Source organism: Cryptotermes secundus, unplaced genomic scaffold (genome assembly GCF_002891405.2).
Source record: "Cryptotermes secundus unplaced genomic scaffold, Csec_1.0 scaffold612, whole genome shotgun sequence".
NCBI lineage: Eukaryota > Metazoa > Arthropoda > Insecta > Blattodea > Kalotermitidae > Cryptotermes > Cryptotermes secundus.
The window spans coordinates 1,239,522-1,253,209 of record NW_019729902.1 but is presented as its reverse complement, the minus strand read 5'-3'; the positions used below and the strand labels follow the sequence as shown (position 1 = coordinate 1,253,209).

At 36.2% G+C, this 13,688-nt stretch overlaps 1 protein-coding gene across 3 annotated transcripts in view; it reads right to left on the bottom strand.

The window, feature by feature from the left end:
- Positions 1–823: 823 nt before the first annotated feature.
- Positions 824–13,688, bottom strand: part of LOC111865770 (sodium/potassium/calcium exchanger Nckx30C) — a 267,900-nt gene continuing 255,035 nt past the window's right edge. For all 3 annotated transcript variants that reach the window (XM_033751953.1, XM_023854038.2, XM_023854039.2), the window contains 3 exons: positions 11,721–11,836; positions 10,355–10,491; positions 824–3,504 (listed from right to left, as the gene is read on the bottom strand). In XM_033751953.1, the coding sequence (XP_033607844.1) occupies positions 3,264–3,504; positions 10,355–10,491; positions 11,721–11,836 (494 nt within the window). In that variant the 3' untranslated portion in view covers positions 824–3,263. The remainder of the gene's footprint in view (positions 3,505–10,354; positions 10,492–11,720; positions 11,837–13,688) is intronic.

The following is a 13,688-nucleotide window of genomic DNA, read 5'->3' as shown; positions in this document are numbered from 1 at the left end:
AGTCGGTGTCTCATCTTATGAAGTATTGTCCGTTCTGTAGGGAATGTAAACGATGACTCGTGTATATATTTTGGCCATGTAATTGCCTGATGATGGCTTTTTGTAGCCGAAACATGTAGCAGAGCCAGACTTGGCACCGACCGATATAGTTGTGTTGTGACGGTTTTAATAAAGAAATTATAGGTAAAGTAGTTCCTGTGCTTAGCTAATTAAACACTACACTGTGAAAGCATATGGGGGGAGTGGATGTATAGACCCACATTAGCTGGAGGTGAGTGGTCAGCTTCACGCCCTGGCCACTTTACCTCCAGGGAAAGAGCCCCTGGTACCCATTGGATAGGAGGTTGGGTGGATGCCAGAGACAATGTAGAGAAGAGAAAATTATTGCTGCTACTGGGACTTGAATTCTGACCCCTCTGTAATCCAGCCTGTAGCTGTAGAAAGGATTCATAATTTATTATTTATTTAACAATGCTGTCAGTACCTCAGGCTGTAAAGCATTGATGGTATAATGCTTAGTGAGTAATGAACTGGAATTGTTGTGGAAGAAAGCAGTTGTGGCCTAATTTGAGGTACTGTCCTGACATTTGCTTGAGGAACTGAGGAAGACCATGATAAATCTCGGTCAGGGTAGTTTGTCTTTGGACCGAGATTTGAACCTGAGACAACCTGAATGTGAAGCATTAGTGCCAAGAGCTGGAAGATAAAGTTAAGTTATTCACCATGCCATGCAGATGTATACAAGAATGGAAATGGAGCTCCACACATTCATGATGTCAGAACTATATGGAGGTGAGTAGTGAGCTTCACNGGGGGGGGGGGATTTGGGTTCAGTCTGGACACTCTGGAGAAGAAATAAAGTAAAAAATCCTTGCTGTTGCCTGGAATTGGAACCCTAGTCATATAGTCCATAGCCTAGTCAGTATGTTCATTGAGCTCTCTTTGCTTCAGGATTGAAACATGTCAAAAATATAATCGGGCATCCTAAATAAGTGTTAATAAGTGGATACATATTTCTATTAATGCTAATATTTGAACAATGCAATGAGCCTTAATTAAACAGTTTCCTTTGGCGCTAGGGATGTCATAACTGCTATCAACTCAGCATTACAGATGATTCATCAGTCTCAAATTATTATTAACAGTACACTAATATATAATGTAAGAACTCAATGATACAGAGGTTAGAACATGATTTTATCCATACCCTCTCTGAAGCAGGTGTTTACTATGATAAAAATTAGAGTAAAGTATTTCAGAAATGTGCCCAAAATATAGTACAAATTGCCATCATGATGAGAGCTGGTATCAGGGTGAAACCACAGCACTGCTTGTTGTGCTTTCAAAGGTATTTTACAAAATATATTCATACCAACCTATCAGAGATAAACCATAACCAACATTCATGCATTTTATTTATTAATTACAATCTCAGCAAGGTATCATAAGAATATTTAAGATTTTAAGAATGCTTATAAACTTGACAAGGGACTGCTGAAGTATAATATTCAGATAGTTTGGTTATACCACATTGCAGTTATGTCACTTACTTGCCCTCATCAGTCGAAGGCTTCGTAAGAATTTAACAATTATTCCAACTCATCCGTGATACATATTGCCTGACTCCCATCTCTCAGCATTAAGGCAAATCCATACAATGTCAAGACAGTTGTCATAAGTCCTCCAAACAAAATGCTCATTCAGCTGATACTTCACTTTTTATTCCAGAAACACTGCATAAGTCTTTTTCCTTGTCTTGTTCCTTCATGGTATATTCATATTTTAGTTGTGAACTGAAGTTTGTATTCTTGCTGCACTTGTTCCTAGTTCACATGTCCTGGCACTGGAAGTGTCCAGGCAGAAACAGTTTACATCTAACAACTCTGCACACTAACAGTGATGTCCACATGGGGGAATATCGTTGAGTTTTTCCCTGTCTGCACTTGTAGGTTGTGCTTGAGACATGCATTAACAATTTAATTACAAAGACAACAACAATAATAACAACAATAATACGTACAGCTACACGCAACATTGCTTATTGCTTTCACGGAGCTGGGCGAGGCAGCAATCCCAGAACTGCAGATGGCTAGTTATTATAGAATAGAAGTAGTAAAAAAGAGAGACACACATGATATGGAAGAAAGTGTCTTGTTTTTATAATTTTTATTTGTTTGTGATGTTTGGAGAGCTTAATAGCACATAGTAACAACAGAAAGCATTCAGTGTGTTATTCCGTCCCTGTATTTAGTGTTATATGAGTACTTTCTTCTTGTGGCAAACAAAATTATTTATCTAAGATTCATGCTAGTGTGTATGAATATACACTATGCTATCACACGTTGTACACAGCAAGAATTACCTTCTAGCAAAATGATAATTCTGTAATATTTATCATTATTATATACTTTTAAGGAGCAATAATAAATCAGAGAAATAATGTTTCTAGATGTTCTGACAAAATGTCAAGATGTTTTTGTTGATTATAAAGGCTGCATTTTTCATATGAATATATCAGTTTCTGTAAAAGACATGATTTTACTTTCTTGGCTTCCCAAATTCAGAATGTAATTACGCCCAAAGAAAGCTCACGTCTTCTTAAGGTCAGCAGCTTTTCTCCACATTATGTAAATATAAATGGTGTATGGTTTTCTTTGATATAAAGTGCTTGATATTACGAGTATATCACTGGAAAGTATAGCAACTTATTCTTCCTTTTTTTATTGGTGTATAGTTATCTTTTAGTTCTGCAACCTTGCTGTTACTGATTAATCTTAAGTTTAAAATTTATCCTTTTCCTAAAATAAATAATTCAAAACTTTTGAGAAACATGTTACACTCTGCAAAACAACCAAGAAAATTACTTTTGTTTCTCTACAACAATAACCAACATTCACAAAATATATGTATATTTAATATTTTAGGGTATATAGTACTTTATATGTGTTGAATGATATTCATACATATGAAATGATGCATTTTGATGTCTAGCAAAATAACTTAATATTTGTAAATGTCTTTCAGTATTTACAGTACACCAGATACTTCACAGACAACCTAACTGTATATAATGTATGTACTTATATAAATGTATGTATCTGTAATTTAAACAGCGTATAACGATGAATATAAGTAACATTTTCTAGCTGCCACGAGCAATCAACAAGGGCCTTGGGACCGGCCCCAGACCACCTTCCCCTCCCAATCCCCAAACAAATAACTCCACTCTGGCTGTAAAAAAATAGCTTAGTCACCTCTTGACACTAAAAGGGACACGTAATTATCTTGTACTCGAACATGAGCGAGACAGCCACAAAGACAAAGTAAAGCAGGAACATGGTGAAACCCAGCCCCTTGTTCATCTTCCAGTGAAAACAGGCGATGGAAAGGATCACAAATAGCAGCATCATGAAGAGGATGGCTATGGAACACACCATTCCAATACTGTTTACTTCAACAGGCTTACCATAGATGATCCCATAGAGTAACCAAGGCACCGGTAACCTACACACAGAGAACACAATCATAAACATTAGTAACCTTGCTGAAAGTGATATAATAGATTAATTAGCTTAGCACAAGCATCATCTAATTTTAGTTCACCCTGACTTTCTGTCATGACGTTGATAACCAGAGAATTCAAAAAGATTTTTATTTTGATGGCTGTAGAGCTGGTATATAAGTTTATCAGTTATGGTGCTTGCACCCTGTACCTTGCATCAGGTGACAGTGTCCATACAGGAGTATTTTGCACACAATAATAATAATAATAATAATAATATCTTTATTGCTTCAAGAAAAACATACAGGCGACACAATCACCACAGTTGTAGAAGCAGTCCCAAATAGTAAAATATACTATAATAAAACAGTTGCAATAATACAACTTAGTCAATGCTTAGTATAATAAATCAATAATAACTAAAATACGGACATTATAAGCAATTAATAATAAAAGTATACATACATTTATACAGAGTCTACAAAAACTACTACACATAAGTGTATCTAAATAAAACAAATATTCACCTGTAATCTATTTCCTTTCATTTGACCACTCCAAGTATTCATTTATCGAATAAAATGATTGATTTAAGAGAAAATTATTTATAGCTAACTTAAATTTTTTATAATCACTCGATAATTTTCTTAAATTATGTGGCAGATTATTAAATATTTTAATACCCATACAACACACACTATTCTTATATTTGGCCAAATTTATCAATGGCACGTGTAAGCTGGTACTTTGTCGTGTATTTATGACATGTATTTCAGCATTTAGTGCAAACAAATGCATATTTTTCACCACCAGAAGCAAAAGCGAAAGTATATATTGAGAATAAAAAGGCAATATGTTTAAATATTTAAAAAATCCCCGGCAAGAGGCTCTAGAATTTACATTCATAATACTCCTTATAATTCTTTTTTGCACTATGAAGACATCCTTGCTATTAGTGGCATTTCCCCAAAAGGCAATTCCATATACAATTATAGAGTGAGCATAGGCAAAATATATCATTTTTAGATCATTAATAGATAGTAACGATTTCAGAGACCTAATGGCAAAGCAAGCAGAATTTAATTTCTTTATTGTTTTAGATATATGTCCTTGCCAAGATAAGGATGGATCCAAAGACACCCCCAGAAAGTCCATAACTTGTGTACTATTAATGTCAGAATGTAAATACTTTATAGGGGAGTTTACAATATGTTTCCTTATCGTTGTAAAATACATACAATATGTTTTATTAAAATTTAATGTCAAGGAATTTGCCTGAAACCATCTCATCAATTTCTCAACAACTAAATTAAAACATTCTTTAAGCTGATTAGGATCTGAAGTAGATACTATTAGACTAATGTCATCTGCAAATAGGATGGGTTTTGACATATTATTTACTGCTGCTGGCAAATCATTTATATATAATAAAAAAAATAATGGCCCAAGAATTGATCCCTGTGGTACTCCCAATCTGATCTGTTTCCACTCAGAAAAATATTGTATAGCTTGTTTATCCTTAATTACTACTCGTTGGTATCTATCACTTAAATATGAGGTAAGCAATTTATGAAATATACCTCTTATACCATAGAAATCCATTTTCTCAAGTAAAATATCATGGTTCACACTATCAAAGGCCTTTGTTAAGTCACAGAAAATACCACCGACCAGTTTTCTGTCATTAAGTGCCTGCATAATATTATTAAGTAAACTAAGAATAGCAGTATCCGTAGATAGATGTTTCCTAAATCCATGTTGCTCAGCAGGCAATATATTATTAAGTACTACATGAGCATACACTCTATTATATATAACCTTTTCAAATATTTTAGAAAAGGATGTAAGCACAGAAATTGGTCTATAATTAGATACTTCAGACGCATCACCTTTCTTGTGTACCGGATGTATTTGTGAGTATTTTAACCTTGAGGGAAATGTACCTGTGGCCAAGGACCTATTACATATGTAAATAAGAGGGGACATAATATATAACATACTTAATTTTATTATCTTCGTCGATATTTCATCATAGCCATAGGAACTTTTATTTTTAAGGGATTTAATAATATCACTTAATTCTTTGTAAGTTACAGGTTCATATAAAATATTATTACTGGGTCCTAAAGGCAATGAGGATAAATAATGACGAAAATTATCATTGCTTGATATTGGATCCAAGTTAATACTAACATTATTTAGCTTCTTAATTGTTGTAGCATCAAAGTATAAATTGAAAGCTGTTGCTATACTTTGACTATCTTTACATTCCATTCCCTCTACAATTAGTGGTGGGGGATCACGAATATTTTTACATTTGCCAGTTACATTATTTACCATACTCCACATAGTCTTAGTTTTATTATTAGATTTGGCAATCAGTCTATTATAATGCATTTTTTTTTCAGTTTTTATAACTTCCCTCAGTATTCCACAATATTTTTTATAGTAGGCATAAAGTATAGGATTATTTGAGTTCCTGCTTAAGATATAAAGATTTCTTTTATGTTGGCATGAAATTCTAATACCAGCTGTTAACCATGCCTTATTATTATATTTACTAAATAATTTTTTGATAGGAAAACAATTATTAAAATTTCTCAAATAAATATTAAGAAAAGCATTAAATATTTTATCTACATCTTCATTTGAAAAAATTTCTTCCCAGGTTTCAAAACTTAAATTAAGTTTAAAATTCTCAATACTAGTTTTATTTATCTGTCGCTTATTATACCTACAAAATTTAGAATTGTGGACTTTTGAGTTATTTAATACCAGTACTTGTGCATCGTGGTCAGATAGGCCATTTACCCCTGGCATGATAACATAGTTAAAAAATTTATATTTATCAATGAATATACCATCAATAGCAGTAGAAGACTTATTATCAATCCTTGTGGGGAAATTAACTATATTAAACAGATTGTATGAAGCCAAAAGAGAGTCAAGCTGAGTTCTATTATTACTCTCACAAAGGTAATTTATGTTAACATCGCCACAAAGGATTATATTAGTAGAAATGGAGTAAAGCTTATTTAGTACAAGGTCTAAAGTACTTATGAAATAAGGAAGTTTGCCAACTGGGGATCTATATATTGATATTATACAGTATGTAACCGATGCTAGACGTAACTTAATAGCACATACCTCAAGATCCTGTTCTTTACAATATTTTTCTAAATCAATGCTTACAAATGATAGTGAAGAGTGTACGTATATACATACTCCTCCCTAATTATATTTGCTTCTACAATAACTGGCTGCTAAGGAATAAGGACTACTACATAGTTTACTAATTTCTTGCTTGCGCAGATGATGCTCAGTAAGACATAAGATGTGCGGGGATTCATTTAACCAATATGCCAGTAACTCATCCATTTTACCATTCAATGATCTAATATTCTGATGACATATCATAAACGGTACCTTGTGTTCAGTACTAGATTCCCTTGATGTTCTTTTCATATTGGAGCTTGGGTTTAAATTTGCCATAAAAAATCGCCCGTTCTGTTAGTAGGTACCTTTTTTTGCCTGCTTGACACTCTACATGCTTTACCTCCATTCTCTATATTGCCCTTAGACACAGTGTTACTAAAATCACTATTGGCAGAAGTGGCCTCTAACTCCAAGGGCAATACCTGGTTGTTTTTCCAGTCCAATGTAATGGGTATAACCTCAATAGGCTGGAACAATCCATCAATTACTGAGGCAAGTTGCTTACAAATAATTTCTTTACCTAGTCCATTCAGGTGGTACCCATGCCTAGTATAATAATCTCTATCCTTAGGAGTTTCCAAAATAGTGACATGCTTTTGAAACCTTGTGCATTTCCCTATTTTCCTATTTACTTCCATAATAGTCTGTGAAACTATGGTGTTTCATGAAAGAGCTACATATACTGGTAGAGACTTTAATCTTGACACTTGAGATTCAAGGGATGGAGGAACTGTAAGGGAAGAAAGGGACAAATACAGACATATCTACTGTGTATAACAACAGTTCAGAATGTATTGGCCGCTAGCATACTGTCATGTAGTATGGAGTGACTATAGACAGGATTTGGATTGGTGACTCGATTTATTGACCGTTGCATAGAAACGGCTCTACTGAACCGTCCAACGGTTCTTCTCCGTTAAGTTCCTTGGAGTGGCCTCTCTGGACACCAGGATGCGAGTCGGTCCTTTCTTCCCCGCTGACGTCCTTGGCTGACGTCAGAATCACGTGTCCCCCCCCTCTCCTTAGCGTAATTGCGAGCCTTTGTGGTAAGTCAAGATAAGTGATCGTTCGCTTCTTCACTTACATCTTCGTCTGGTAACATCACTATGACTAAATTTGGTTTTGGAACAATTAAGTTGATGATACTGAAATTTTGTTTCGGCATGTAGTGAGGATCGAAGGGGGAGAAGCGGCCCTCATGAGCTAGTTGGGGCTGGCTGGGTCGTGAGGTAAATGTTTGAGTTTCTTGGGCCAAACTGCAAGTAAGTGACTTACTGGATTTGTGCACGCTGTAAGGCATATTGGCTTTGGTTGTATACACCGTGTGGCGTGGTTTAGTTGATTTGCTGCTCCGTGAGGCACGGTGGAATTTTGGTTTTTGTTAGAGGTTGTAATAACCAGTAATTGCCCTTCAGGCGTGTTTCACCTGTTTACTAGGTTATCAATGTACTTCCTTGTGTTAGGAAAAGTTGATTGAGTACATGTGTACTGGATGTTTTTGGATACGCCATGAGGTGCGGCACAGTTGATTTGGTGCGCCGCCAGGCGCAGTGTAATTCTGCTTCAGTTGGCCATTGTATGTAAAAACCAGTAACTGCCCCTCAGGCATGTTTTATTTGTATACTCAGGTTATCAATATATTTCCATGTTTTAGGAAAGTGTTTGCGTATAGGTACACTGTGTCGCCATATGTTCCATACTAGCTCCTGCCTAGTTGATCCGCCCAGCTTGGCCTGTCGTACTAACCTGGGTTTTCCTCTCTTGAGATCCCTTACCCAATCTTAGGGAGGCATACTGCACCATGCCAACAAGCAAATCGTTTCTTATGAGCCTGTCCCTTACCTGTATAGACAGGGGACACAGCTCACTACATGCTACAATAATTTTGTAGGGCTCAACTTGACTGAACAAAAGCAATTGTGTGTTGGCTGAGGTAGTAGTTGCTGATCCATGTTGTTATCACAGCTTTAATGGTATGACTTCCTGCATTCCTCATAACTCTTAAGATTACAGTCCTATACTACACACATTTCTTTGATGCCACTATTTTGTATGATGTTCTGAAGTAATTCTTTATCACATGAAGGTAACAAGCAAGGAGTTCTAGCCATCCACTTCGCTGTATCGTATGATACAGAACTAACAATTATGTTCTTTCCTATTCCTAGTATAGTTCATTAATACATACTGTTTTGCAACCTCCATCAACACTTATCACACTACACTTTCACCTAGTTGTTGCAATATTCTTAGCCTTTCTCCCCAGGATTATAACATATGGGTACTCAAAATGTGCAAGTAAGGACCATGGTTTTGTTAACATATATATTTAATATAAATGTTAACAAAATGATGGACCTCAACTGGACAGATTTTATTTTGATGGATCTTTGGAAGTCAGCTTTCTTACTCACAGCATCAAGATATTAGAACATTAAAAATTTCTGTCTTTTGGGATGTAATGCCATGAGCCCACTGAAAGTCAACTGACACTTTGGAGGACCATCTAATCTTCATTTTCAGGGTTGAACAATAAGCCAAGCCAGAAACCAGCTGGTATCAGGCAACAAGCCTGCAATCCTGCTTCCTGCCTGCTAAATGTTGGTTTCTGGCTTTGTTTATTCTTCAACCCTGAAAATGGTGGAAAGCAAGCTTGCTGTAGGCTTGCTGCCTCCTTCATGCTGTTTTCTTGCTTGGCTTATTCTTCAACCCTGAAGATGTAGATGACATGTTCATCTGAAAGGTCAGTTGACTTTCAACAGGTTCACAGCATTATATCCTATAACAGAAAACTCTTCCTAATCATGACTGTTAGAACCTCAAATTGTACTTATTATGACGCTATTGTTACACCCTTCACATTATTACTACAGTAGTACCACATAGAAAACAAAGGTCACAACGTGGCACTTTTCTCAAACGCTATTACTATAGCATTTTTGAGAGGACTATGTCACTGCACTGAAACACTTGTTACACATGTCACTAATAAGTGAATGCACATCTAAATGTGTATGATGCCACAGATTTCAGCAATAAGCAATGCCTGCTGGACATTAAGAGATTGTTTTAAAGAAACACTGATTACACTTGGTGTGACAGTGAAATAAAATATCTGTTAATTTTCCTTGAATGTTCTAGGTATGAATGTTGGTGCATATGGGCAATGTTAGCATAACATCAGTGTTTTGTGCACATATCTTTATAGACATGTGTACTCACAGAAGTTGGAATATTCTGCTTTAACTATATACTCTAATTTGAATAGAATTTTATTGATTGATGACAGATAATTACCAGTGTTTCAGAGATCTCCGTGCTCTCTGTCACCAGGACTGATGTGGTGAGTGACAATATGTTGCTGATATTTATACCAGTTTGTCAAATTGATGACGAACTGCTATGAATATCAGTGACATATGGTCATTCACCATGCCGATCCTGATGGTGGAGACCAAGGAAATGTCTGAAACGTTCGTTTTTAGTTTGACACTGATACAGCTGATCACCTGTAAAGATTTTTGCATATTTATTCGTCGTTAAAACTTCAAATCTTACATATTTTATATGGTTCTTTCTCCAAATTGATGCTCTTCATTTTGCAGCACCATGTGATGAGAAACATAAATTACGCACCCAACAGTGACATCAAAGATGTTGCTTCCTACTGAGGAGGACACAGCCATGTCACCAAAGCCTTTCCTCGCTACAATCACACTTGTTATGAGGTCTGGTATGGAAGTACCTGCTGCCAGGAATGTTAAACCCATCACCTGCAACATGATTGAGGTTCCAACCACTATTACATATGAGAGTTACATTTCTCAGATACAGAATTTGTCAGATGTCAATAAAATAAGGAATGACCCATAACATATGTAAAGAGACACGAAATATAGGATACAATATATACAAAGAATGTAAAATGTGATTATCAGGGCCCGGATTTTGATGACATGTCATCTTTTTTTCCTTGTATCCTATGCGATGCTCTTAAATATATAAATCTCGGATATGAGCTGCTGGTTACAGAAATGTAAATTTTATAGGTAATTTTTTGTCATTTTTTGACATTTTTAGGTTCAAGGTCATTTTTTTCGTTTTGGGGGTAATTTTTTGGCAAATTTTTGGACTTTTAAGGGTATTTCTTGTCATTTTTTGGCCATTTTAGGGTTTTTTTCATATGTTTTCTGAAATATGAATAACATGGAAGCGAAGTGTTCTTTCTTTTCTCCTTTACATCATTTTTCTGGATTTTTTCGGTCATTTTATAGGTAATTTTTTTAATATTTTCAGGTCATCAAAATCCGGGCCCTGCATATTACATTTTTGGGTCATATTTTAGGTCATTTTTCTGGATTTCTTCGGTTATTTTATAGGTCATTTTTTAAATATTTTCAGGTCATCAAAATCCGGTCCCTGGTGATTATAAATGTTTTGACTCATTAAATTCTCATCAATAGAATAAAAGAGGTGTATTTTTACATATCTTTTTCATACTCATATTGGTCACTGAACGAGCTAAGTTCTGAGCTATGAAGGTGCAATCCCTCAATTACAGAACGTTATGATATGTCTCTTAAATGGGACCTCCAGATCTCGTTTCTGAGGATTTGTTTTCATATCAACTGCCCATTACCAATTTCACAGAAGCTTGACATCTCATCGTATTCTGAGAAGTTTAAGCTCATCTGGCACTTCTTACATTCCTTAAGATCCATTTTAATATCACTGTACTCATGCATAATCACCACAAATTGCTTTTCCTTTGAATATTTTCAACCAAAATTTTATATGCATTCCTTGTTACCCTAGGGTGTGTAATGCTTCGCCCATCTCCTCCTCCTTAATTTAATCACCCTAACAGTTTTGTATGGAGAGTTCGAATTTGGAAGCTCCTCGTTATGTGATGTCAGTTTTTCTACTACTTCCTCTTTCTTAGTTCCAAACTTCCAAATACTTTCCTTTGCAGCTGCTACAACAGCGTGCAATTTGTACTGACCTCGGGTGGTATCCGTATGGTATCGCCTGATACGTTGGCCCACCACACCATCAAATATGAGTAAGCGGCTATCCACACAATGCTCCCAAGGAACGTGATAGGGAAGAATTTCTTTCCTGCAACAGACAGCATATACTTAAAAAATTCAGTATTCAGACATGCAAAATTATTATCTAGGATATAACACTGTATAATCTGGTGAAAGTCGGCTGATATTTAAGAGGAACATAGTGCCTCCATATTCAGTGCTTTCTGCCTTCTTCATCCTGGTTTCTCAACTGGTTTCCTCTTCGACCCTGAAGATGGAGGCGACGTGTTCCTCCAAAAAGTCAGTTGATGTTCACTGGAATACACAGCTTTGAATCCTAGAGCACAAAACTCTTCACAGCCATTGCTGTGAGAACCTGAAATTCAACGTGTAATATTGTTGTTGATGAAAATCTATAAGGCACTAATTGCTAACCATACATCCATGGACACCTTGAAGCCCTCTGAAGCACATCTTGGTTCCTACAAGACTTCAGAGTGCTCATGATAATTTTTTTAATTTACCATGATGGTCGTAAATAACGTGATGATTACTACAATACGAACTAAGTCTCTGTCTAGGGTTGAAGCCAACATTTACGTATATTTGGTCCAGATGTTATGCCAATTGAGATGTTCTTACGTCAATGATGTTCTTTCAGAAAATGATTCATTCTCAACTGGTTCTGTCTGTGAGATGAGGTGTGTTAAAATAGCAGTTTTGGAAAACGTCTTGATGTCAAAACACAAGGTGTAAAGCTGGCCTATTCATATTATAAGTAAGTAAAGTAAGTAAAGTAAAGCTATCCCTGTAACAGGCCGTGAGCGCTGAGGGTCCCACGTTATCTAGACCAGGCATGTCCAGCTTCAAACAGGTTATGATCGACTTTTTAGTGTCAAAACTGCCAGTGATCTACCACTCCCTCCTATCATCGTACCTCGCTTTAAACAAAATTATTGGTAAAAATATTATTTCACGTGATAAGGATAGAGTAGGGACATTCCAACAGTTCACTTAACACAAGTGTAAAGCAATTTTCATGTAAGCTGCATAAGAACAGAAAATAGGAATGACTAATACGTATTTTCCCTTCAAAATCTGAATACAATCATATTATATTACAAATGAATTTACATGCTTTTCACGTATAATTTCTTTATAGGCCTACGAGATCGACCAAAAATCGTCCGCGATCGACCGGTCGATCGCGATCGATGCGTTGGACATGCCTGATCTAGACAATCGGCTCAAAGATGGCGGTAAGATTGTCAGCCTTACGCGCCGGCCGCGCTTTACTTCCCCAGGAAAATAATTTAATTAATTCCTGGTACTCATTTCTGTTAGAGGCTGAGTCGACCCCAGGGCCATGGTGCGGCTGGAATGATTAGGTCAACTGAAAAAATCCAATGACCTTATCGGGACTTAAACCCGCGACCTTCCGGCTTGTAACATAGTGCCTCAACGAACTACGCTACAGCGTGCCCCTTATTTAGATTCCAGTTTATTTCTGAGAGGTTCTTATGATTGTCGCTATGCATTTTAAGCTTCTCGTAGGCGATTTCGACCCCTGATGAGGCTCGTGTAGAGTAAAATTAAAACCTGTAAGTGTTGGGTTTCAAAGTATCAAAGACCAAGTAGGTCACAAGCTATTTACAAGGTTTCCGAGACAAGTTGATATGGTCTTGAGATATACTACACCAAACATGGCTTCACAGAGCTCACGTTAATGAAATATCATCCTCAAGATCATCATTAGCTTTCGGACGTCCCCTATCAATTCGACGTACCGTTGTGTATGTTACAATAACCGTCTTGAGTCTGCGCCTTCTACTGGGGTTCATTAGTAGATGTTCAGGCTGTATACATTATTAATAATTTTTCAGTGTCTTTCTACCATGTTAAAGTTTACATTTCGCTTAATGTTGTCATGTATGTGGCCA